Source organism: Sinocyclocheilus grahami, unplaced genomic scaffold (genome assembly GCF_001515645.1).
Source record: "Sinocyclocheilus grahami isolate Dianchi unplaced genomic scaffold, SAMN03320097.WGS_v1.1 scaffold344.1, whole genome shotgun sequence".
Taxonomy (NCBI): Eukaryota; Metazoa; Chordata; class Actinopteri; order Cypriniformes; family Cyprinidae; genus Sinocyclocheilus; species Sinocyclocheilus grahami.
In genome coordinates, this window is record NW_015505523.1 from 807,358 (window position 1) to 834,089 (window position 26,732).

Sequence of the window (26,732 nt, forward strand, 5' to 3'; positions counted from 1 at the left end):
GTGAGCTACATATGAATATTTAAGTCCTTACATTAAAGTTCACACAAACTCTTTTCTCCGCTGTGGCTGTCAGTCATTCGTTCAGCCTTTAAACCCTGGTCGCGTTCAGTTACAGCAGTCAGCTCGGTAAAGCTCTCTCCAAGATCATTCTGTGTTCCCATTATACTTGATTTGTAAATCCATGTCTATGATTTTGCAAAAAGGACTTTATCTTCTTGCCGGAGTTTAATGTTGTTTTGTTACTTGCTACTGGGTGTCTGTGAGAACAAAACACGGGCGTAGAAAAGACTATAAATAGTTTTTAACGTGCACAGTAACTGAAATTTAAAACTTAAAAGAAAGGCTCAATAACTGTTGCACAGATATAATACATTACGCATCAATTTCTCTTCCCTTTGTACTTTGCAGTTTTTAACACGAAGAGCTTACAAAGTGCGCATCCGGTGTTCAGAATGATGCGCTTGAAGAAACACAGTGTCAGGCTGTGACTACATGTTGCTTCAAGAGCATCATTCTGCACACCGGATGCGCACATTGTAAGCGCTACGTGCTCATATGGTGCATTCAAGTCATGTCGGATAGATAGAGTTGAACGCACATGAATGCCAACAAAAAGTCGTTATTACGAGTGGGAAACTCGAAATTTTCTTTAAGCCCCGAGTTTCCGAGTTGGGGGCGTGTTAATGAGAAACATGGCGGAATCGATGGATGCAACGTCTGTAGTTGACGGTAAAATTTTTTTTAAATGATAGTTTAGTGGGTTGTCAGTGACAAGTACTGTAGAACTGCATGTCTGACAGAGGGAGACAGAGAGATTGCCAAAGTAAAACATAAATCACAATACTTATAGGTATTAAGCAGTGACATAGTCAGGATTTTTATTTACAAAAAAATAAGCTTTTTGAATGTGGCAGGATTGTAATATAACAATTAATACGTTTTTATACGATACAGATTAAAGTGGCTTCATAAATTACTTTTTAAAAATATTAAAAACGCAAAACACACCGGATGCGAATTCTTTGTTCTTCATTTTCTATAAGCAGAGTTAACAGACCCTTGTTGTATTTTCTTGTAATTTATTAAAAGGTACACCGCCATCTTGTGCCGACTAAACTGACTTGAATGCACCTGATGCCGAATTATCCACTAACCTAGTTTATGATACATTTTTGTCATAGATTATAAATATACATAGGTCTATATTGTTTCATATTTATTGTTTATTTTATTTTTCTTTATAATGAAGTAGTCTGTATCTAGTAGATTGTGAAAGAATGATGATCAGTTCCACACACAGAGATATATAAAATTCTACATTTATTTAAATGGGGGGAAAAAATTTCACTGGTATCGGATCGGTATCTGTATCGGCCAATACCGAACCCTAGGTATCGGAATCGGTATCGGAGGCGAAAAAGGCGGATTGGAGCATCCCTAGTAAACATAAAAAGATAAAACAGCCATTTAATCTGATACTGCCTGTGAATGTTTGTAATGATCCGTAAAGATTTGATTCTGAGGAAACTGAGGAAATCATTCACTGGATCAGATGAATCAGTTTTTGGACATGCATAGACCAACTAAACAAATTTTTCCTGTGTAGTGCTTAACATTTAAATAGGCCAAAACATACACTGTCCTGGAAAAATCCAGCTACACAGCACAACACATCCTTGGACCGAGACAGACAAGTGAAAGCAAGTTACTAAAGGGGTCAAAATACAGTAAACAAAATGAAAATTTTCAACAAGCTGGAAAATAAATAGCTATATTGTCACTTCATAAATTCATTTTGCTGTAAAATGATGACATACGACGCAAACATTACTAAATCAGTTTTGTAGTTCAACACATTTTTACAAATGCTTTTCAGTGATGCCCAAAATTAATTTTTGATATTTTGGCAAAACCTCATCTACGTCAGCCAGTTAGATAACATTATCTTTGTGAGAAATCAGCAGAATTTGCAACAGCAATGTACAAGATATCACAGAAAACCAAAAATGGTTATACAAGATCAAAGTAAAAGATAAAATACAGTGGCATTTTTCTGTCAACTAACCTTTTTTTTTTTAAGTCCTTTTATGTGTTTTGTAAATCACCAATTTTTATATAATTCGGTTTTTCTGTGAAGACATGTGCATTCCTACCAGGACTCATTTAACGTGTAAACATACCTGGCAATAAAGCTCATTCTGATTCTGATTTGTTCCAAAAACAAAAATTAAGTAATAGAAGCAACATTTTAATTAATTTAAATTCGCAGTAAATAAAGTCTTATATTCTGTTTGACTTGTACATGTTAAGAAAACAAATACGTTTTAAAAATTGAAACTGTATGATTAACAAAAGGTTCCAGCTGTATATGCTGTTTTTTTTTTTTGCACTTTCTATTTTAAGTAGATTGCATCTGTATCCAGACCTGAACCTACTATATTAATAATAAATCCACTCCCCCATCCAGATTTGAACAGTTATATGGCACATGCATACACACACACATTTATTGATTTAGTGTGACTATATACTGAGATATATATATATATTAACAAAAGGTTCCAGCTGTATATGCTGTTTTTTTTTTTTGCACTTTCTATTTTAAGTAGATTGCATCTGTATCCAGACCTGAACCTACTATATTAATAATAAATCCACTCCCCCATCCAGATTTGAACAGTTATATGGCACATGCATACACACACACATTTATTGATTTAGTGTGACTATATACTGAGAGATATATATATATATATATATATATATATATATATATAAAGACTTAATATCTGTTAAAGGCACCTTCACTCAAGCTTGAGAGTGAACAGAGCATGTTCAACTAACCAAGAGAGATCGGAGTGAAGATTTAGCCAAAGATGGATGAGATAAAGCAAAATGGTGAGTTTATTTTTACTTAATCTATGCTATCTACAATTTAGAAGTGCTATCTACAATTTTCCCATCAAGACAAGGCTGCTCTAGGAGTTTGTTAAAGTTTATTTATCCTATATACACTCAGTGTAATAATAAAATACATTTTCTAACCGAAACTGCCATATTATGCGCATTTCTATTAATACATAGCATATAACATAAGTAGCATATTTAAACAGACTCAAATTATAAAATCTACTCAGATTTTGAACAAAGTTAGAGATAAATGAAAAAATTATCAACACTGAATATGTTTTTCCATGTTTTTATACTAAGGTTAAACCAAACATTTCTGAAAGTATTAATATAGCAGACAAAATTTATTCTTTCTATTCAATCAATTTAACATGCATAAGACCAATTTAAATGTGCACATTTACTATGTGCGCAAATAACAAGCAATGGCTGCTTTCTAAATGAAGTCCTCCTCTGTCATAATTCAATCACTTTACATTTCCTTTTCATAAACCCAGGTCATATAGACACAGCCGCCCTAGCTGATTATGACCAGGTGAGAGCAGGTGGTTCGCTTTACATGAAGAGGAAGTTGTAACTTTGTAAATTTCCTTCTACGTTTTGAGGTGGCTATATGAAGAGGTGCCTTCTGGATTGTAACCAAATGAATAGAAGTCTAACTCCATGGTGCCCGAAACCTCTTATTATATTACAGTTCAAAATGTTAGTATTGGTATAACCATACATTTCCCCTCTTGCCAAAGACAGGTTCCTCATATGGCTCTGGACTGCAAGAAGCAGGTTTTGACTGATGCAAACCAAGGCCGGCCAAGCTGAAAGTGATCATGGATCTCCATAACACAACGTACATATCTATTCAAGCCAACTGCACGGTGGACACCAGCTACCGCTTCATCTACTACAAGATCTCCTACAGCGTGATCTTCATATTCGGCGTACTCAGCAATGCCACAGCACTGCGGCATTTTTGCCACATGCCTCGGACGTTCACCAGCACGGCCGTCTACATGGCCAACCTGGCCGCTGCGGATATCTTCTTTGTGATCTCCCTCCCCCTGCGCATCTATTATTACCACAACAAAGCTGCCACTACCTTCAACCTCACCGACGACTGGTCTCCAGGAGATGCTTTCTGTCAGCTGACCTTAACGTTGAAGTATATCAGCCTATACGGAGGAATCTTCTTCCTGGTTTGTACTGGAGTAGACCGCTACTTTGCCGTGGTTCACCCTCTACATCAGCATCTGAGGAAGGTTTGCACCGCCCGCATGCTCAGCGTTGGGATCTGGTGCTTGGTTCTGGCACTTAGCCTAACTCTGCCCTTTCTGTATTCGGCGGCATTCCGATGGCACAAGTCATGCCTCTTGGATCCATCTTCCAAACGCCACCGTACTATAATCCTAGCTGCTCTCGGCTTGGTGCAAATCGCCTACCTGTTGCTCCTGCTGTTCAGCTACTGCAGCATACTCAGTGTGCACCGCAGGCTGCCGCACCGCAGGAAGATCCGGCACCGACGCACACTCACTGTCATCTACTGGGTCCTGGTGGACTTTTTTCTCTGCTTTACCCCTTATCACCTCAATCTGCTAGGTTACACTCTTACACAAGTGGGTCTTGTGCACAGCTGCGGCCTGGCTCACTTCACAAAAGTGCTTCATCCCGTAGTGCTCTCACTGGTCAGCACTAACTGCTGCCTGAACCCCCTTATTTACTACTTTTCTAGTAGTTTGGTACACAAAGAGCCGACCGGCAGCAGAGGAAGTGCTAGTCAATGAGGTGTTTGCTCAGGAATGGAGCATGAAAAGTGACCTGCTATGCCCCTTTTTACAAGATGCAATAAGTATCAGGTGTCCCCAGAATGTGTCTGTGAAGTTTCAGCTCAAAATCCCCCACAGATCATTTATTATATAATTTTGAAAATGCCTAATTTGAGTGGAAGCAGACACATGCATGTCTCTTTAAATGCAAATGAGCTGCTGTTCCCAACCCCCTTTTTCCAGAATAGGGCTGTGCCTTTATAGCTTGTACCTCAGATACTCTGCTACAAAACATCTGTTTGGTTTTAATTATCATGTCTATCACGTTGAAATCATGCGTTTTAAACCATATCAGTTTAAACTTTTGATTTACAGTTTTCTGAGCGCACATATCTGAAGCACGTGCACAGAAAGTGGCTGTCACACAGCATGGGAGTACTAAACCAAGTTCTCTTTCATGTCTTATTGCGCTTAAACTGTCAAATACACACAAATTTGTTAAAAACATACGAGTTACAAAAACACAGTCAGTTATGTTTGTGAAGTTAAACAGCTGTGAAAGAAATCGTACGTTTATATAAGATCTGTGTGTAATATAATAATAATAATAATATACAGTAAATAAATCAATAAATCCACTGGCTCTCTTGTCTCCTCTGAGGCTGGGACTCTAAATAGTGTTCTGTGCTCGTCTGTGCAGCCAAAGACAGAACAGTTAGCATGCTTTGCTCAAACTTTCGCCATGGCGTTAGAACTGGTACACTGTTGTCGCTTGCGAAAACAATGGCTTGCCGTGGGTGGAAACTTGCAGATTAAGGGGCGGTAATATTATAAGATCCCCTTTCTATGTCACGGGAGGAGCAAAGTCTGAGTGTCTCGTTTTTTCACAAGCTTGCAGAGAAAGGCTTACAAAAAAAAAAAGGGTTGTTTTTCATATATGTCACACTGAAAGCATCACTCTGCCATGTTGGAGAGTAGCTAAACTAAACTGAAGGCTTGCTAAACAGATGCTTTAGTGACTGAATTGAAGGAAACAATGGCAGTGGACAGTTACTCACCGCTTTCCAAGCGAGACTCTCCATGATAACGTGTTCGCACTGCTCCAGGTGCTTCATCATGTCGTGTTTCAGGGTGGGCTCAGCTTTAATGAAGCTCTCTATCACCTTGTAGAAGTCGAAAGCAGGCAGCTGGAAGACGTCCAAGATCCAGGGGAAGCACAGATCAGTTTCCACAGAATCGCTGGCCCCTAAGCTGCGGCCAAAACCTCCACTCTTTAAGGAGTTCCCTGGAAAAGGAAGCAACATGTGCGGCTAATATATACAAGATTGTTCTATTTTAAATGCAATCTATAAACTGAAGCTAAAAAAAGGCTTGGGATAACACTGAGTTGTTGTAAAAGTGTAAATGGCAAGCACTTACCAACATAGGTTGCCATTACAACTTCCAGGGCACATGCAAGCAATGAGGTATGGAATGCTGCATTGTTGAGAAGTTTACTGAAAAAGGAAGTAACATGATTAATTGTCAGTGTATAATTCCTAACAAAACCACAGATTATTTATGGCCGTAATGATCTGATAAATGTTAATGATCTGAGATGATGTTCATATTGTTCTTACCTGAAGTTTTGTACAGATAATCTCTTCTCCTCCTAAAAACAGCACAAATGTGACAACCAGAAAAAAAAAGACTAATAATATGATTGAAAGTTTTATTAAGGCTTACCGATTTAAGCATGGACTCCATGACTTTGTAGTAGAGCTGGGCACCAAGATTAAACCGCTGAAAATACACACAATAAAGTTTGTCCCATTGTTGTACAAAAGCTACATTATTACCATTCAAAAGTTTGGGGTTATTTTTTTTTTTGTTTGATAAAATATTAACAAGATAAGGTTTTAGAAAAAAACGTCTCACCAAGGCTGCATTTCTTTGATCATAAAAAAAATGCAATAATACTGTTTAATATTATTACAATTTAAAATGACTGTTTTCCATTTTAATATATTTTAAAATAAATTAAAATGACAGAATTTTCAGCAGTCTTGGCGCTCAAGAAACATTTCACATTATTATCAATGTATTATCAAACGGTTGTGCTGCTTAATATTTTTCTGAAAACCATAGATACATTTCTTTTCAGGATTCTTTGATGAATGAAGTTAATTTTTTTTTTTAAAAACAGCATTTATTTGAAATCTTTTGTTAATGTTACTGTCACTTTTGAACAATTTAATGCCTCCTTGCTAAACAGTAGTATTAAAAATCCTTCTAACCAGTTACTGTTATCTAGGGTGTCATTTATGGATTCACAAACATTGAAATAATTACCACTATTATGACAGCATAAACAAAAAGGCCTGATATTGTCTGATTCAAATTAGATAGACTTATCTACAACCGTACCAGTATGATGGTGATAAATGTAAAAAGAAAAATGTTTAGCAGTACCTTTCTGCCCAGCCCCTCACAGTGTTGGCCCACAGCCTGAGCAAACCTCTTGATGAAGACCTGACCCAGCTCTTCAACCCTCTTTCTGATCTCTTCGGATGGGTCAACAGTGCAGTTCTGAGAAACACATTCCAAATATATTATTATATATTACTTTGTTTCTGTATAATATAGATCTGGCTTTTCTGTTTAGCAAACATAATATTTTTTAAAGGAAATACCTTGTAATAGACTACAAGATTGCTAGAGGGCTGGTCACTGACTGAGGTGAGATCAACCCTGAGCTGCTGTATAGAGTTCATTGCAGCCCTGGAAAAACAAAGCATGGAACATGAGAGAAAAAAGAAAAGTGCTTGCAGGACTTAAGGTTGGAAAAGTTTCCATTATGGTAAAATGTTTTCAAGGAGACCTTTGCTATTGGAAAGTGAACTTCAACAAACTCAGTTAGAAGAGGTACTTTTGCTCATATACATCCTTCAAGAAATCAATTAATGATATGCATTTATAAAAGCTCTCCAGTCGAATATCCATTAGAGTACAGTTTGTTCCCATTAATAAGCAAAACCCAGGATAAGTCAGAGCTTTGGGGGCCACGTGAAAACACCAAAACCAGATCTCAGAGGGAATCCCATCATGTGGCATAAGCTTTAAGCATTACAAAACCGCTAGGTGCACATAATGCCATTCACACAAGTGACCCTGACAAGTGAGCAAATTCCCAAGCTGCTTTTCTTCTTCAAAAAAAAAGTTTCAAAGATTTAGGAAATCATTCTGATATGCTGATTTGGTGCTTTTTTTTATTAATGTTGATAGGAGAATTGGCTCATTCTTTCATGTTCTGGCTACTAAAGGAGCAAAGTCGCACCTGATAGGGGTCTGTGGAACTGGAATTGCAACATCATCTCCAGACAGATTCTTTCTTGGAGTCATTTCCACCTTTGACCTATGAGGAATATCAACATTTATTCCAAAAACATATGTATCTGCAAAAATGTATGACAACATGATTTTAATTTGATCACACTTACACTTCTGTTTTGTTGGGGGAAAGCATCTCATCATCAACCAAGAACAACCTGGCATCAAAGTCCTTGTTTTTGTGGTACAGCTCTTCATATTGCTTGGAAAGTGTTTCCAGCTACAATAAAAGCAGAACAGATGGTCACATGCATTACTTTAATTCAGACATTGGAAGGAAATTGTACTTTATGTCTTTCTCATAGCTGTTACTTTTTTGTTAATAATCAGAGCTGAACCTGCAATAACATTCCTAATTATCACCATGCAAACAGAGAGTCCATAAAACTGTGTACATAGTCCAACATGTAACAAGTTATAAAATACAATACAGGCAAGTTCAAATTCATAGTCCAAGGTGGGAATCACCCCATGGGGATTTGATTAGTTATCTAAAAACCCTATAGCTCTCAAAAGCAGAAGCAACTTTATTTTTGTATTGTTTTTTGCATATTACTCACAGGAGGAAGTCCTTGGAGTCCTGACAGACCCACAGAGTCCAGGAACGCACAAAAAGTCGTCTGGTACACGTTTTTCACCTGAAAAAGAAAATAACACGACCTCTGGTTAGAAAACAGAAAAAGCTCCATGCATGTGATGAGCTTCTTCTCACACATAGTTATGTAAATGCAGACGTGATTATCCAAATAAGATTTATTTTATGGACACAAGCTGTGTTTGAAAGCTTGCAACGGCTCATGGGATTGTATCTGAATGAGTGCCAACCTCATCCACACTGCAGTCGCTCTCCTTGCACAATGTTTCCAGCAACTGCACGTCCATCTCTGGAGGACGGGTTTTGGCTTTGCCCTGATTACGTCGGGATGTCCTAGTTGGAGGACTCAAGGTGGATGAACTAACTGCTGACTCTGAAATGAAAATACAAGAATAATAACAATTTCGGTTAACGGAGATAACAGGGTAGTTACAAGCCAGAAAAGGCTGATCCTTGAGATACTATCACTATGCCCTTAAGCAATGCACTTAACCACTTGTCATTCCAAGTAAAATAAGGCTGTTTTTAAGGTGTCCTCACAAATGTAAGTAACAAATTTCACTCCACAAAATGACACTGAAAAGACTGTTACTGTACTAAATGCTGCAAATACCAGCAGGAAAACACTGATAACAATAATTTTTTGTATTTGCCCAAATAATTCTCACTAAATAAATTATTTTCACTTATTTACTCAATGGCATTTAAAACATGTCTCCGAACAGAGGGATGTGAGGAGCACTCACTGTAGGGTGACTGAAGCAGAGACGGAGTGAAACGCTTGGCGAAGAACTCCAGAACACACAGCAGCAACTGGAAGGCTATCACAAGGTCATCCTCCATCTGCAGAAATGTTCCTGTACAGGATAGATGACACAAAAACAAGAAGTGACAATGTGGCCATGAGGATACTCTATCCATGACACATATAACCCAGAAAACTCCACTTACAACAGCAGAAACTCTAAACAAGGCTTATTATTTACATGGACAAGCAATGGAATGTGACAAACATTTCCATTTTTCCTTAATGACTCACCCTTGGCCAAGAGGAACATGGTCCAACTGCTTTCCCAAAGCTCTGTTCTCCTTGAAGGAAACATACATAGGACAGTAAGATCGCTGGTGTTTAATGGAACAACTCTAGAATCTTCTTTAGGTAACTACAGGTGGGCAAACAACAGAATGAAACAGGATTTCTACTCACTTTGCTTTGTCAGGCTCTGCAGACATTTTTTCACAAGTCCTGGAGGGAAATTAAAGATGGACTTTAAGTTAGAGACTGCAAGCACTAGAGGTGCACCAAAATGGCAAAAAATTGAAAACTAATTACAATTATTATTATTATTATTAACAACAACAGCATTAATAATAGCTATTATTATTATTAATAATAATGGCTATAAATAATAATACTTAATAGCTAAAAAAATACAAATTAAAAAATATTACTAACTAAAATATTTATCAGTTATTATTTATAATAAAAGCATAGAGTAAGCAGACTAAAAATCATAGCCAAAAATGTTTAATATTCAATAAGATAATCTTTGACATGGAAGAAATTAAACTGAAGGCTGAATAAATAAATGCACTTAAATTAACAACAATAATAATACATAAATAAAAACATTTATTCAACAACTGCTCATTTATAACAAAAACTCAATATACCTAGATTATCAATTAAAATTTTAGTGCATCATTAGCACATACTGTACATTATAACCACACAACCAAAAAAAACAACAAAGCGTGACTTTCGGTGTATATTACAGTTTGTTCTCAAGTAGCTGACATCTAGACACATACGCGTGAAAACTTTATTTTTGATGCAGTGAGGAGGCTGCCACAAATAACCACAGAGCCTGCTGGCACAATGCACTCCAAACACAAAAGCAAAGCACTACTCTGCAGCTTGACCATAGACTTCAATCAGACCACATAACTAGACTTTCTGTTCACGCTGTTTTTCAGTAACTGCAGAAGAACAGACTGGACTGGGGCCAACTGGCTCTTAATCAAATGCAAATAACCCACAAAGCGGATCTATCTTTTACTGAGACAGCTGCTGCCACCTTCAGGTTTACAAATGACATGTAGAAACATTTCAAGGTTTTAACCATTCAAATAGACAAAAAATTAATCATCAAGTTATAACGCAGATCATGCAATACAGAAGCTTAAGCAATTATTGTAGGCAAAATAGAAAACTGTTTTAACACCGTAATACACAACAGGTTTCATCACCCAAGGAGTGAGTGAGATGAGTCACGCATTCTTTAAATGAGATGCAATGCAAGCATCATCTAAATCAAGTGACTTGCTGAGGGAAGGGCAAGCACACCCTGAGACATGCCTAAACATCACCCGATTAGTAACCGTTTAGTCCTTTACTGTAATGAGCCTGTAAACCTAGGCTGTAACCATGTCTTGAACACTGGGGGGGACCAAGTGTTTTTATAAAGCATAAAGAAATAGAATAGTGACAGAAATTCGAGGTCTAATTCTAGTTGGTAGGTAACCTAATCATTTTGAGCTATTTGCAAATTATATTTTAAACACATGCACTTTTATTTATATGCCTAATATGTCAAAACCGCAAAGTGTTTCATGTCTCGACATTGCAATGCATGCTTATAATAAACAGAACATTATCATTATCATGGACGCAAACATAATTATTGTTATACTTCTCATTTGTGGTGTTAATGGGCCTTTTTTTGGGCCTGTTTGAACACATACAAAACTTGCTATAGTCAACATGTCCTCACTATAGTCAATTAAATCCACAATTCAAAGACAGTCAAAAAAATATCTGAAATGAAATAAAGAATTATTTTACTCAATATACATTATCATTCAAAGATTTGGGGCGAGTAGGTTTTTTTGAAAGAAAATGAATACTTTTTTTCAGCAAAGATTAACATGAAATTGATCAAAGGTTCTGTTCTTTTGCACGTATTTCTCAAAGAATCCTGAGAAAAATGTATCATGGTTTCAAAAATATTAAGCAGCACAACTGATAATAAGAAATGTTTCTTGAGCACCAAATCAGCATATTAGAACGATTTCTGAATGATCATGTGACACTGATAATTCAGCTTTGCCAAAGAATATTAAATATTAATTATTACAAAAAATATTACATTTTAAAGTATATTAAAACTGAAAACAGTTATTTTAACACCTAAAAAATGTTCTAAATATTACTGTTTATTTATTTATTTAATTTATTGACAGTTGTCAGTAGATCTTGAACGCTGATTAAATCAACAAAATGCCAAAACATTGCTAAATTAATCCTATTTTCATTACAAAACAACTCTATTACAAATTTAAAGCAAAACTGTACAACAACACTTACTTCACAAATCTTTGGTAGAGAGCCAGTGTCACATCGTATTTGTTCTCCAGTCGTTTCAAAGCGGTGTTCACTTTAGGGCTTATTGTGTCCACGTTTACATCCATCTTCCTCACAAGACTGATGAACTGCTTCACACTGCAGAGGAAGAGCAACTTAATTAAGTGTAGTATATGCATTATTAACACCTTAAAGACATAACCACACTCAGACAGCTCAAACTGCTCACCCCAAGCGAGAAAACCAGGATTTCTCTATGATATCTATTCTTTTGCCACACATACCTTAGTCCAACTAATTTCAGGAACTGTGTGAAGGTGAGGCTGAGGCCATCAAGCTCCATGCCTGCAATGAACAGACAAGCTCCCCACTGCTGTCTGTTTGAATATGGCATCTAGCATGGAGGACACACGTTTGTGTTATCACATATTCATAAATGAACGCATTAGATTGGTAGTGCAGACATAAGAGGAAGGCGCACATTTGCCTTGTCCATCGACCTGATCTCCCTCTCCCAAATTCTCCACGCATGATCACAGATGGGATTGGTGGCCTGAAGCTCCTCACTGAGAGACACGAACTCGGGCTCCTTGTCCTTGTGTCTGGTAAAACAACACAGTTGACAGACATGAGTAAACGCATTGTGAGGTGACTGACACTATTGTGGGGTGGTCACCATACTGGCGCTGCTGGTCATGCAACATTACTTATACACATAAACATTTCTCAGCTGTTTGGGAACTACGGGAGCAGTATATAAGATCCTTTTTACTATTTAGGCTCTATATATTTTAATAAGATATGGTCAGAATAAGTTGTTTCATTTTTACACAAATATATAGGCTATTACACTGAATGATAATGGAACATATTTTGACATTTTATTTATATAAAGTTGACACTTTACTTGCATTTAATAAAGTATATGAAATCACTTCTGTAAATTTTATTTGATGCAGGCACCAAAATGGAATGTATATAATAGATGTACACAATACACATAAATGTTGAATGAAATAATTTACACAATATTTACTTGACTATTCTATTAAAAGTGAAAACAGAAATGGTGGCCAAATATAGGCCAATAAACATTTATTACTAGCTACAGTATAGTTTTTTGTAGTACCTATAGCTTAACGGTGGTTAATGTAATAATACTATAGTGAGCACAGTTAAATATTGGATGCGTAAAGTAATTAAAAACTATTTGCTATCAAAAATAGAAGCATGAACACGTTTAGAAACTGTCATTTATAACCGTTTATAACTCTTATTCATTCATACAGCATATTCTCCTACCATCATCAATAACCAAAGCCTGTCAGTACTACTCATTCATTACAGTGTGTTGTGTCGTTGAGGTTTATTTTCGAGGCAGTGGCGCGGTGTAAGCTCACCGTTCGGAGCTCAGCACTGCGTTCTCGCCGCTGTCCGGAGATCCGCTCTTCATGTTCCCCTTGAGCACTTTCTTCTGCGGGGTCCCGCTGCTGCGCTTCTTCGGCGGCATGTCGACGGTGTCGCGATGAAGAGCGCGTTCACTCACAGCACAGCGAGCGATCACAAGCGGCGGGCTGGTGTTGAGGTTGCTGTTGTGGTTAGTGGTTGGATGTCGGAGCCTGAGATCGCTTGTTTGTGTCCGCAACTCTCCACTATTTCCTCAACTACCCAAAACGCGGGAAAATTGATCGACGCTACATCCGCTACTATAGCGTCACGTCCGGTTTTTGCGCGTAGTCAACTGCAAAAAAAAAATTTCTGTATGAACAATGTATTCAGATTAGTGGATGGCAAAAACATATATAGTTTAAAATGCAAGTGAAACATACACGTGAACTGTTTCAAAGACTTTCTACTCATTTCTAAACTCGCCAGACGGCATTGTAGGTCTACTTTGAAAATGAAAATCGCTATGCATTTATAACCATTTGGATTAATATTGTTATCAGAACACTTAATATGCGCCTCACATGTGAAGGAAATATGTTTAAATGTTCATGACATGAGACAATAAAACACGTTTTACAACAAATTATTTCTAATATTATGCAATACTATCCATCTAAAATAAAAGTGGAGAAGAACGTCAGAAGACGATAACACTTTCTTTATGTAATATTCTATTCACATTAAGTGATTATCCCTTATAGAAATGTACTGAAATGTAAATAAGTAAATTATAGTTTGCATGACATGGTAGACCAGTAAGATTACACAAGTAAACTTTACAGAAATATAACAATGTGCAACATATCATATTTGAATGTCTTATTTTTTTATTCCCTCTCATGTTTTTTTGTCATTTTAAATATTGATATAATATTGGTCATATTTTTTCCCTCATGAAAAGCTCCCAGTTTGTCCTAATTGCACTGACTGCATGTCGAATCAGCTTGAATAAGCCGTTTTTTCCCTACACGATACAAATATGTATATTCATTCTAGTGTTTTATTCCATTTGGGAACCTTTCTTTTGTTTCTCCATAGGTTTATTTATAACAGCAGTTCACCCCATGAATTGTGCGTTATTCATTAAAGAATGACTTGAAAATAGAACCACCATTTAAAAAGAAATACCAAAATGCTATAAACAGGAGCAAAGGCACTAACGTGCTTTGTCTGGAGTGAGAGATGTAACAAATAAAATTGCCTATATCAAAACTCTGCCCACATACCAAGACGCTGTGAAGCATCCTCACTCAGTCTCAGTGGAACAACCATCATGAATACGCCACATATTTAACTCAGGGAGTGACCAAATATATGACTACTAAGCAGCAATACAGAAAATAAACCTATGCACTGAATAATGTATCATAAATAAATTTCAATTGTAGTCAGACAATATTTGGCACACACATCTCCAGATCTTTTCTTCTTTTTCTTGTACATTAAGGATACTCATATTGTGCCTATGAATGTGTCATTGATACATGGAAACAAGTCAAAGCTTGCAGGTACAAACCATGAGACTTGGCCATGGACACAGACATTATTCTTTGATCTAATGGCAAACACAGACTTACGGTGCTTGTAACAATATCCTGAAGGAAGATGAAAACCCTTGCATTATCCTCTGAAACTACAGAAAATTACCTTAACAATGACTTATGACTTTGGGTTGAGAGGTTACCTCAGGTTTTAGGAAGCAATGTTGAAAATACAGTATATGAAAGGGAGTATGTGAGTGATAAGGAAAATAAAAAAGAGGGAGAGAACCACCTGTTATAATTCCCAGGGCAAGCATATAACTAATGAGAGAGACCTCTCCAAATCTTAAAGTCCACTGTTTTTTTTTTGTTTTTGGGGCCAGGAGCCTTTAAACGTCCTGCTCACAGGAGCATGGTGAACGGTTTCTCCAGGAACTTGCGGAACTCGGCCAGCCACTGTGCGCCAACAGCGCCATCCACCACCCGGTGATCACAGCTCAGAGTCACAGACATCATGCTTGCCACATCAAACCTAGAGACACACAGAAAACACACGCACTGACTGGAGGAACTGTTTTAAAAGCGCCATGATTATAAGTAGGGCTGATGGCAAATTAATATCTCTCTATTTCCTTTGCTCACCCTTTTTCGTTGTCTGCAGGCAGCAGTCTCTTTTCTGAGCCGCCCACAGCCAGAATGCAGGCTTGAGGAGGGTTAATGATAGCTGAAAAATGCTTGATGCCATACATGCCCAGATTGGAAATAGTGAAGGTGCCACCCTAGGAAAACCAAGAATGTTTGCTTTGAAAAAAAACAATGCATTTTTATATACTCAATTCATTTTATATTATTTTAGCTATATACACATATACAGTTTATTACATTAGTTTGTGTTCAGAAAGACCTCAAAAAAAAAAATCAACAAATTTATTCAGCAAGCGTGCATTCAATTTATCAAAAGTGACAGTAAAAAATTATATTTTAAATAAATGCTGTTCTTTTAAACGTCATATTCATCAAAGAATCCTGGAAATAATTATCATGGTTTGCACAAAAATATTAAGCAGCACAACCATTTTCAAATTTAATATGAAAATTCTTGAGAATTAAATCGGCATATTAGAATGATTTCTGGAGGATCATGTGACAATGATGCTAAATAGAAAAAGAAAACATATATACCTATATAACTATGCCTACATTTAACACATATAATGTATTAAAATTTTAATATTTCACAATATGAATGCATTTATTGTATTGATATAATGAATGCAGCCTTATTGAGCATAAGTGACCGCTTTCAAAAACATACAAATATACATACATATACACACATACATTAGTGCTGTCAAACAATTAATCGCGATTAATTGCATCCAAAATAAAAGTTTTTGTTTACGTAATATATGTGTGTACTGTGTATATTTATTATGTCTATATAAATATACACACACATACATGTATATTTTAAGAAATATAAGAAAATATGTTATGTTTATATATTAAATATTTATCTGTAATATAAATCATTTAAATATAAATATAAACATGTAAATATTTTCAAAATATACTGTATATGTGTGTATTTATAGATACATAATAAATATACACAGTACACACACATATTATGTAAACAAAATCTTTTTTGGATGCGATTAATCGTTTGACAGCACTAATATATATATATATATATATATACAAGTTTTCCAAATGACTGGTTTTTACCTGTGAAAATGTGTAGAACAATGGTAAATGTGACTACACTTTAAGGTCAAATACTTCCATTTCACCATAAACTCACCACCGTTACCTCAAGTATGACCAAAATAATTTATAAAACAGACAGTAAAAACAGGTATTCAATAGGGGTGTGACGAGACACTTATCCCACGAGACGAGATGAGACACGAGACTGGGTTCACGAGAACGAGACGAGACAAGATTTTTAGACTTTTTTTTAAAGAGTTCCTCAATGAGGAAAAATAGTATTTTATTCAACTGAAAAACACAAAATTGCGGCAAGGCTGAGCGATAGTTAGAGCCTAAATAGGTTCCTAAATTCCGTTTAAATTTTTCTGGATTCTGTTTTTTTCCGTTAAAATTTTTCTCGACTCCTTTTTAATAGTTAAATTAAATTTTATTAATTAAAAAGCATGTCTAATTAATTAAAATCATGAAACTTATACATTTTCACATACATTTTTTAAAAGTTTAACAAAAATGACATGTTTAGGGCCCTATGAAATGTTTTATTTTTTCTCACCATATTATTTATCTTTTTTATTGTTACCAAATTCTGTGTTTTAGCATGTCTAATTATTTGAATGCATAAAACAACTTAATTCATTTATTTAGTTTTTCTTAAAGTAGCCTTGTGATTTTTTAAATGTTTTTTTTTTTCTGGTTATCAAATGAAGGCAATAAATCATTTATTTAATTTATCATTTATCTTTTAATTATTGAAAAATTAAGCAAACAAGATTTTTTGGCAAACAACGGGGGATTTACTATTAAAATTAAAACATTGAAGAAATGTTTTGTGTGATTATTCCTTAAAAAATAATGTTTGTTTCATTTTAGTAGTAGTAGTAGTAGTAGTAGTAGTAGGCAATGTACATTCTACTGAAAAATAGTTATGGCACAATGTCTTTAAATCAAACCGGACTTTTATTTTGACGGGTTGCCGTGAATACCTTTACTGTTCTGTGTATGTGATATGATGCTAGTTTTACTCAAATCAAATGCTAAAATGCTCATGAAGTGACCTTCAGAGCAGTTCTGGAGATGTTGTTCATGTGTTTACGTCCTCATTTAGTGAGACGAAAGACGCTGAAATCACTGCGAGTGTCAGGCGCACTTCAGTGTGTGTGTAGTAAATGAAACCGCGCGTCCGCACCATTCATTAACAGAGACACGCAGAACATGCAGGATTCATATTGAAATCGACTTTTGCGGCTTAACATTTACAGATACTGGCTTAATATTTACAGATACTAGTCCATATCGTGATTTGATTTAAGTGTAATGACCTACTTTTGATTCATTCATTCAAAATTTGACAAATTCCATGATATTCCACGTTAAACTGTGAATTCTATTTTTTTTTGACTGGATAAAGACTACACTGCGTAATTTTCCCGCTATTCATGTGGCCACTTGCCTGTTGTGAACATAAAATATCTTACATACCACGACTGGTGAACGAGCCAGTGTAATGCAAATATATCTGAAAGGTCTTGCGAGGATATCATCACGTTCTCACGAGACCAGTCAGATCTCGTGAGACACATATACATATATATATATATACATATATATATATATACATACATATACACACACACAAAGTAATTACATAAGTATACATAATATATATTTATTAATTTTGTTAACTTTTTAGTAAAACATTTTTTTTTTTTTTATATTATTAAAAAATTAAAATGTTAAGAAAGACACAGGTTGTTACAAAACAACACATCATAAAATAATTATTTCTTAAAAAAAATTACATCTTAATTGAGCACCTAATATACTCACCTGGAATTCGTGCGGTTGTAGTTTTCCCTCTCGTGCTTTAACAGCTAATGTGGCTACGTCTTTGCTGATAGTCGCAAGACCCTTAATATGAGCATTAAATACAATGGGAGTGATTAGACCCACAGGCGTACTGACTGCGACACTAACATCCACCACGTGATTTCTGTGTGGAGAGAAAAAAAAATTTGATTTGACTGTAATTTCAATGTCACATGAGTTACTTTAACTTTACTGATAATTGCCCTCAAATGGTTAAAGAGCAAGTCATACGGGTTTTTGAAAAATATCTCTTTTGCAGTTTATAACGTAGCTATCCTTAAATGAAAACAATCTGCAAAGTTGTTAATCAAAAAATTGCATGATAAATAAAGATATTGTCTCTCAAAAGAGAGAGTCGATTCTGAATCGCCTTAACGAGTCGTCATATTTTCGAATCTTTTGCCTGTTACCGGTACACGGTATTTTCAATTGAGTGCTCAAAATATCATGTTTTGTGCTAAAATGTGATGTATACCTAGTGCAGCTTTAGGTTTCCAGGAAAAGCAGGATATTACTGTCTTACTGAAATAGTTCTGGTAATTCGCTGTGAACCCACTATTTCCTAAGAATGTGTCAAATAATGTAGACTGACGTTCTAATAATTACTTTGTTTAATAATAAAGAATGTAGTGTAGCGCACAGACTTTATAATCATTGTGAAATTGCTGTTTATTTTGCAGGCAGCTATAGGGTTAATGCGGGAGAGACAAGTGAGTTAGTTAGGCTGCTGCGCCTGTGATACAGCTGTTCTGATTAAAAGTTAAGACAGAGCGTCTTTTGTCTGTCGTTCTTCAAACATTACAGTAGACGTATTTTGGTTTACAAACGGTATTGTTTCATCAGGAACGTTAGCACTCGGCTAACATATCCATCATTATTGTTTTATGTTTAGTTTTGGTTTTAATTTTAACAGCTCTAATTTAGCTGTGAGCACGATTCGCTTGCATAAATGTTTTTGTATTTTATGTCACTATTATAACAACGGATTGGAGCACTATATTATGGTTTTATGTAAAGGTGCTTTGTCAATGGTAGCGCTCGCTAACTTGCTCAAGGACTCCTCTCTGTGCCAATCACAACAGGCTTGGCCAGCTGACCAATCAGAGCAGAGTAGGCTCATGGAAGGGAGGGGTTTGCTCAGAACTTGCTTGGAACGAACCGTTTAGAAATCATTGGCAAATGACTCTAATATTAAATGTATATTCTGAGAAAATTACAATGTTTTCTGACCGTAGATGCATTTAAACCTGTTGTAGGGGACTCCAACACAATATTAGGACACCTTAAAATACCATATGACCTGCTCTTTAAGACCCGATTTGCATTGTGGGAATCCACTCACTGTCTGATGACTGTGTCCATCCAGGAGGAGTTGGCCTCTGGCACTTTTAAACAGGCCAGAGCTGAGGCCTTGATGATGAAGTCATTGACCGAGAGTTTGATGTTATCCGTTTTCACCTCCTGATCATGAGGAAAAGGTACAGTCTAAATTAGGAATACTATAATGTGGAGTTCACTATCACGTCACGGTCATGTGAACTGAGTTCACTCACAGCATTGAGTTCTTTCCTGAGTTCAAGAACCTGGTCCATGTTGACATCGATAGACAAATAATAGTGAGGAATAGTCTGCTTCGACTGCATCAACCTCTGGGCAATCACCTAGATAGCATGGCAGGCAGGAAACAGAGCATTATGGGTAACAAAAGTCTTCACGTATGAATAGAGAATATAAAGTGGTTTCTGTGGTCAGTGGACTCACTTTGCGGATGTTGCTGATGGGGATGTCAGTGAAGGTTCCTGTAGGTACAGCAGCAAAAGCAGGGGCGGCTGGAGGGCTGGGTGTGGGTGCAGCAGGGGTAGGAGCAGCAGCTGGTGTCTGGCGGTATCAAACAGAAACTTTTGTAAAAGAATGAGCATAAAAGATGAAAAAGAAAAGAAGAATGAAAAATAATTACTTTTACACTTCATTTTTACTACTATAAAAAATGCAATACACTGTTTATGTATTTTTTGATAACTTTACTGTATTACAGGAATCTACAGACTTGCATTTTCTAAACTGATTTGGAGGGAATTCTAATAATTTTATTACAAATATTTTATAAAATAAATAATTAAATTTAAAAAATGTACATTATATTTCATAAAAGAACATTCCTGGGGTAAGATGCAGTGCTATTTTAGTATTATTTATATACTATTTCATTTTTATAAATATTTTGAATTAGCCTTAAATTAGCTTCTTTTTTTTCTTTCTTTTTTTAAATTAGCTTTATTTGAATTAACCATTTTTTAATAGTATTAGATTGCAGCATTATGGTACATAGACTTTCTCAAAGGCCTTACACCTCTATTTCATTATTGGATGAGCATTACTAGGGCTGTCAGTCAATTAAAATGTTTATTCCAACTAATTATATGGTGCGGTGATTAATTAATCTAATTAATCGGAAACTAAATTTGGCTGTGAAAATACCCACAAAAGATTATTTAAAGCTATTATTGTGTAAAATGAGATCGTATCAAGTAGACATTACAAATAGTAGCTTTAGAAAAAAATATTGTATTTGATTCAACAAAATGTATTTTCCATAAATTATGGAACATAAAAGAAGATAATTTGAGAAACATCTCAGTATTTTTTGGTCATGCAATGAAAGTCAAACAAAACTGGTTTGTTACCAACAGTCTTCAAAATACATTCTTTTATGTTGCACAAAATAAAATAAGTCATTCAGGTTTGAAATGACATGAAGGTGAGTAAATGATGACAGATTTTGTTTGGTGAACTATCCCATTTATTTATTTAAAGGTGTTGTATGTAGGATTGACACCGAGTGGTTGAACTAGGTATCGCAGTCCAAATTCTAAATATCAGAGAGGGTTTTTTTCACAAGGCCCCTTCTCCTCAGACTTGATGCACACACAGGTTGCCAGATTGACGACACCAACAGGAACGAGCGCACTTGACGATGAATGAAATGAAATACGCTCTGTTTTCCGCCAACTGGCAACCCGGGGTGACGAAATACAATTGGGAAAACTGGCAGTGGGCGGGTTTCACAAACCAAAACAGAGACCGACATTCTGGCCCGGAACGCACATTTTCAAAGGAGAATAACTGACTGTAGCATTGCTTTTCAGATAAACAAGTATGTTAACTTAGCATGTTTCTTAAATATCTGCAAACATATTATGGTACTTTTATGCTTTAGTAGAGTCAAAAACTTACATACAGCACCTTTAATAAATGAAATGATACTCTAAAAAAAGAAACTAAAACTGCCAGCAGTTCATGTCGTTGAAACGGCTGATTCATTCAGGAAAGTAAACGGCTCTCTCTATGAATGGGTCTTTGAATCATTGGTTCGATCGATTCGTTCAAAACTAGGATTCATTCAGAAACTTTGCTGTGTTGCTCACAGACGCACATCAGTTCTGCGGTGGCTTAATAGGTAATATTTTCGTTGCCAAAATTGAGCAAAAACACACTGTTTAAAATATTACACAATATTAACTTCTTATTCACTGAACTGTTGTATAATATCACATTTGCAACACTCGTGTGATATTGCTCTCACTGGTGGTGTGATATCGCTTATAATGTAATATAAATACGAGACACAGACTCATACAGGGGCATTTTTTGCCCCAATATCTTGAATTTCAGAGCATAACTGCATTTATGGAGTTGTTGACCCTGCATCAGAGTCAACTGTATGAAATGTAAGATGAGTACAGGTCTAGGGGTGGAGCCAGTGCGTAAACTGTATTAACATTTTAATTGTGTTATTTTTCATAACTAATTAATTAACATGTTAAACTGACAGCCCTAGTAAAAACAACGTTTGTTGGATCTGGTTGCATCAAAATTTGACTTACAGGAGTGGGCTTAGGTGGAACGAAACTGTCGATATCTTTCCTGGTGAGTCTGCCGTCTGGTCCAGTTCCTATGGACACGACAGTAGTATATTCCCATTTCAGTCAGTGTCACATATAAATCACCCATAAATGATAAAATAACACTAATGCCAGAAAGACATCTCCCATACAAAGGAAAGTAACTGACAGAATTAAACACAATCTGCTCCTACCTGTGACTTGGGCGATGTCAATTCCCTTCTCGGCAGCCAGTTTCTTGGCTAGAGGACTGGCAAACACCCTACCCTTCCTAGGAGCAGCGGCAGGTGCTGGGGTGGGAGCTGCTGGAGCCAGTGCTGGCGGTGGGGTGGCCACCTGAGCAGTGAGGTACAGTTTAAAGTCATATATGTAAACCACCTACTAAAATTATTTATTTTTTGTTCGGTTAAATATCAAAATTCTGGGTTATAAAAACAGATTAGAACACGTTATATTTGTTGTGGTTTGTTGTAACTGTAGATTAGCAGTACGTGCACATGCTAACTATAACCAATCAATTAGTACATAGCTATATAATAATTTTTAAATAAAATCAAATATCTTAATATCTAGCCATACAAAAAAATTTGTTGTACAGCCACTCCCACAAAACTGGCATGGCATGATCGCAGAATTTCAAAACACTGCAAATATTTCAAAATGACCTTTCACTTTTAGACATAGCATGAAACTGTTGATATTACATTGGCAGTAAAAAACACGACCTTGATTTTCATCACACCCTTTAGGTGGCCGAATAAAAAGTATATTACGTCACATTATGACATGTTGCTCGTGTCATTCAAAGTGCTGTTGCACCTCAAAGTGAACAATAAATGATGGCTGTTAATGTTTACTGACGTTAAAAAATTCCCAATTTTTTAACAATAATAGCATTAAGTGTGCATAATTAACCTTAGTAATAATTACATAAAAAATAGAGGTCTTGTTAGGCCTGTCGCAATAATCAATATATCGACTTATCGCGCAATATATGTACATGACCTCAATCATTTTTGGTGACGCAATATATCGCCCATTATATTTACTTAAAAATTTATGTCACCATGTTTTGTACATTCAACTTGCATCCGTGTCTTTTTCAGCTTCTTGTACATAACGTGGTGCAGACATGAGGTGCTCGTTCACATTTAAAAAATACTTCTACAAAAAAAAGTTTCATCTGCAGATATGATCTTGTTTAGGGATCTGTGTCTTTGTGCATACGAACATCTGACTGCTGAGTAGTGATTGTGTTTTCCAGCAATAGTGTGCACCCTTAATTTACAGAGAAAAGAAGGTCCGGGAAAAATCTACATACAAGTTCTTTGAGCATTTTTCTTTTTTTTTGTACTTGTTACTTTGCACTTTTTGTTAGAAAATGTTTATTTACTATTTATTCAAGTTTTTTAAGGTATCTAATATTTTGATACTTAATTTCCATGATCTAAATATTCTTAAAAATTAAAAGTCTGTTGTCATTTGGAAGTGTGTAGGCCTTCTTGCATTATTATGGTGTTACATTTTGAATATATATTCAGTGGCATAAAATGGTCTTTAAAATGACAATAATATCGCTTATCGCAATTATTTCTGGGGCAATATATCGCACAACAAAAAGTTGTTATCGTGACAGGCCTAGGTCTTGTAGAAATGTCAGAGCTCTTTACCGGTGTGGGAGCGGGAGGTGGGCTTGTAGCCACCCCTGTCTCTACATAATCAGCGAACGTGCTAATGTCGGATTCCTTTTCCACAATGATACAGAGAGGAGTGCCAAGAGGAACGTCCCTGGTGCCCTCAGCAATCAATATCTTAGCCAGGTAACCCTCCTCCTGTACCTCAAAACCTGAAAATCACAGGAAGAAATTACTTTACATGATGTTGTTAATGTAGACACACTAAATTTCTTTAAATCTGGTTTATGCATATACATTTGACTGTGTATGAATATTCAATGTATTTATTTATATATAAATATACACTACCATTGAAAAGTTTGGGGTCAGTATGTTTTTTTTATTAATACTTCTATTTAGCAGGGATGCATTAACATGCTTAAAAGTGACAGAAAAGATGTTTATAATGTTACAAAATATTTTTTTATTTAAATGCTGTCCTTTTGAATTTTCCACTCATGAAAGAATCCTGAAAAAGATATTTCCAAATATGATAAAATGGTTTAGAGCGGAGTATAATAAATGTATAATCATTATGGAATTGAGCACTTTCCTTATAATTTAATTATTTTCTAAGCATGGAAATCTATGACTGCTACTAAGACTCAATATTTAGATTATTATTAAATCATATGAGACTGTTCTGCTGTCTCGTGAGATATACAGGCATATCAACATGGACCTCTGACAGCTCACATAATTCATGACATGCATATATATATATATAAATAACTACAGCCCTGCTTTAACATCTTGAAGGTGACACCAACAGAAGAAACGCACTGATGCGCTATACCAGGACTCAGTTCACCCCCAAATTTTGAAAAAAATTTATTCTCCCTCATGTTTTCCAAATCTGTGTGCCTTAATTTATTCAGCAGAGCACAAAAAGAGATGACAGATGGCACAATGAAAGTGAACGATGACTGAGGCAGTCATTATGTAGAAAAAGATGCGATGAAAGTCAACAGCGACTGAGGCTGTCAGTCTCCAGCATCTCCTTTTGTGTTCCACTGGAGAAAAAAAGCAAGACAAACGGGGGTGGAAGCACATAATAATATTAGTTAGCCCTTAGCTTACCTTCTGATGTGGTGGCAGACTGTACATTCGCATGCTTTGACTGAAACTAGCCGTCTGGCTTCGCAAGACCCATGATCTGTTACTGAGGATGCTGTTGAACACACACCGACCGTGACACAAGATCCGGGTCCGGGCCGGGCCGCTGGAGTGGTATCGCTTGAGATGATGGCATGATAGCGGTCCGGATCGTGGACTAGCAGCAGCAGGGCCCGACAGGACACTGGGCCGGGTGAGCCTGGATGATGGACGCACTCGCAGCGCTAAACGCAACATTTTGACCGTAATGACCCCTGTAAAACTACGCTGGATGTGAGCAAGGCCACTCTGGTATCAGAATATCTGACACCTGTGCTAGAGGTGGCGGTCTGTTCCCCCCAAAACGTACCGAACAACCTCACTTTCCAATGACCTCCCCACTCCAAAACATCCCACTTTACGACAGTCTCCTTCGCGTCCTCCTCCTCTGTGACGCTCCAGGGTTGCCAGATATTCTTTGGGTGATAAACAAAACCTTCCTTTTAAATTTTCTCATAAATGAGAGAACATTTAATCGCAACTTTTAACTATGATAAATACGAAGTACTTAACACTTGAAATTCTTCACGTATCCTTTGTGAATCATGAATCAGGTTACGAAGTTATATGGGTGAGTATTTTATTGAACAGATGTATTAACGGCCGAATTATTATTAGAGATTAACAGACGTTATTATTAAAGAGAAAAATGGCCAAAATAATGAGCCGAAAAAAAAAATATATATATACAGTGTCGTGAAAAGGTTTTTGCCCCCTTCCTATTTACCGAACTGTCATTTGTGTACCGTTACACCCCTAATATATATATATATATATATATATATATATATACAGTGCACCGCAGTGTTCAGAGCGCAGGTTTCACTCTCCTCGTCACTGCTCTGCTCAATATTCCACTCTATGAATGTGCGTTTCACACGTGTACCACTCATACTCAACGGAAAAGCAAAGTCCGGTCAAATACAGGATATTTCTTTGTAGTATATTTGTTTCTGTCTGCAATAGCGCTACTGTGCTGTAATATGGCAACGCTGGTAAAATGACTACTCTCTCGTGACGCTCTGCTCACTGATAATAATAGCTTTGTAGGATTATACATTATTTGGATAATTAGTTAAAAAAAAAGTTTTATCTGATTATGTTGCATGGAACTGAATAAAAATAACATAGTGATATTTAATATTAAGGTAAAACTTTACAATAAGGTACCATTAGTTAGTGTTAGTTAACGTAGCCTATTAACTAACATGAACAATACATTTATTCATCTTTCCTAATGTTAGTTCATGAGAATAGTTGTTCACTGTTAGTTCATGTTAATTCAGAGTGCATTAACTGTTAAACAAGCACAACTGTTGATTTTAATAGTAAATGTTGAAATTAACATTAACTAAGATTTAAAGAAAAAGATTAAAGACATTACCTTATTGTAATGTGTTACTAATATTAATATAAATTCTGTCCAATTTTATTGTTCCTTTCAGTAAAAAGTATGTTGTGTTTTTTTAAATTCAGTCTCATTAAAATTTAGTTA

The 26,732-nt window shown here is 36.0% G+C and overlaps 3 protein-coding genes across 3 annotated transcripts in view; 1 reads left to right on the forward strand and 2 right to left on the reverse strand.

Annotated features, from left to right (window-relative positions):
• The window catches only part of LOC107548180 (retinoblastoma-associated protein-like), a 28,612-nt gene extending 15,107 nt beyond the window's left edge, over positions 1 to 13,505 (reverse strand). Inside the window, exons 1-17 of the mRNA XM_016228761.1 lie at positions 13,396 to 13,505; positions 12,477 to 12,597; positions 12,280 to 12,389; positions 11,999 to 12,133; positions 9,839 to 9,877; positions 9,671 to 9,720; positions 9,378 to 9,488; positions 8,862 to 9,004; positions 8,597 to 8,674; positions 8,147 to 8,256; positions 7,984 to 8,061; positions 7,340 to 7,427; positions 7,119 to 7,235; positions 6,393 to 6,449; positions 6,287 to 6,318; positions 6,087 to 6,163; positions 5,726 to 5,952 (exon numbers count right to left, since the gene is read on the reverse strand). Of these exons, the coding sequence (XP_016084247.1) occupies positions 5,726 to 5,952; positions 6,087 to 6,163; positions 6,287 to 6,318; positions 6,393 to 6,449; positions 7,119 to 7,235; positions 7,340 to 7,427; positions 7,984 to 8,061; positions 8,147 to 8,256; positions 8,597 to 8,674; positions 8,862 to 9,004; positions 9,378 to 9,488; positions 9,671 to 9,720; positions 9,839 to 9,877; positions 11,999 to 12,133; positions 12,280 to 12,389; positions 12,477 to 12,597; positions 13,396 to 13,505 (1,683 nt within the window). The remainder of the gene's footprint in view (positions 1 to 5,725; positions 5,953 to 6,086; positions 6,164 to 6,286; positions 6,319 to 6,392; positions 6,450 to 7,118; positions 7,236 to 7,339; positions 7,428 to 7,983; positions 8,062 to 8,146; positions 8,257 to 8,596; positions 8,675 to 8,861; positions 9,005 to 9,377; positions 9,489 to 9,670; positions 9,721 to 9,838; positions 9,878 to 11,998; positions 12,134 to 12,279; positions 12,390 to 12,476; positions 12,598 to 13,395) is intronic.
• On the forward strand, positions 3,718 to 4,685 carry LOC107548182 (lysophosphatidic acid receptor 6-like). The gene has a single exon (XM_016228763.1). It carries the CDS (start codon positions 3,735 to 3,737, stop codon positions 4,683 to 4,685), a length of 951 nt encoding a protein of 316 aa, XP_016084249.1. The 5' UTR covers positions 3,718 to 3,734.
• A 937-nt stretch (positions 13,506 to 14,442) lies between the features above and the next one.
• LOC107603285 (dihydrolipoyllysine-residue acetyltransferase component of pyruvate dehydrogenase complex, mitochondrial-like) lies at positions 14,443 to 25,435 on the reverse strand. Its single transcript, XM_016296046.1, has 10 exons — positions 25,273 to 25,435; positions 24,077 to 24,252; positions 22,601 to 22,742; positions 22,389 to 22,456; positions 20,266 to 20,382; positions 20,058 to 20,165; positions 19,847 to 19,965; positions 18,466 to 18,628; positions 15,568 to 15,704; positions 14,443 to 15,457 (listed from the first exon to the last, which is right to left on the reverse strand). The coding sequence occupies exons 1-10, from the start codon at positions 25,433 to 25,435 to the stop codon at positions 15,328 to 15,330; spliced, it is 1,323 nt and encodes a 440-aa protein (XP_016151532.1). The 3' UTR covers positions 14,443 to 15,327.
• Positions 25,436 to 26,732: the final 1,297 nt, after the last annotated feature.

Bases quoted from the DNA above. Each gene is read 5' to 3' on its own strand.
- LOC107603285 (XM_016296046.1), bottom strand. From the start codon at position 25,435: ATGTTGCGTTTAGCGCTGCGAGTGCGTCCATCATCCAGGCTCACCCGG. The intron at 19,966-20,057 runs GTGAGTGAACTC...CCTCATGATCAG, and splicing joins TCAGGAAAGAACTCAATGCT to GAGGTGAAAACGGATAACAT. The intron at 15,705-18,465 runs GTGAGTATATTA...TGGTTTTCCTAG, and splicing joins TACAACCGCACGAATTCCAG to GGTGGCACCTTCACTATTTC.
- LOC107548182 (XM_016228763.1), top strand. From the start codon at position 3,735: ATGGATCTCCATAACACAACGTACATATCTATTCAAGCCAACTGCACG.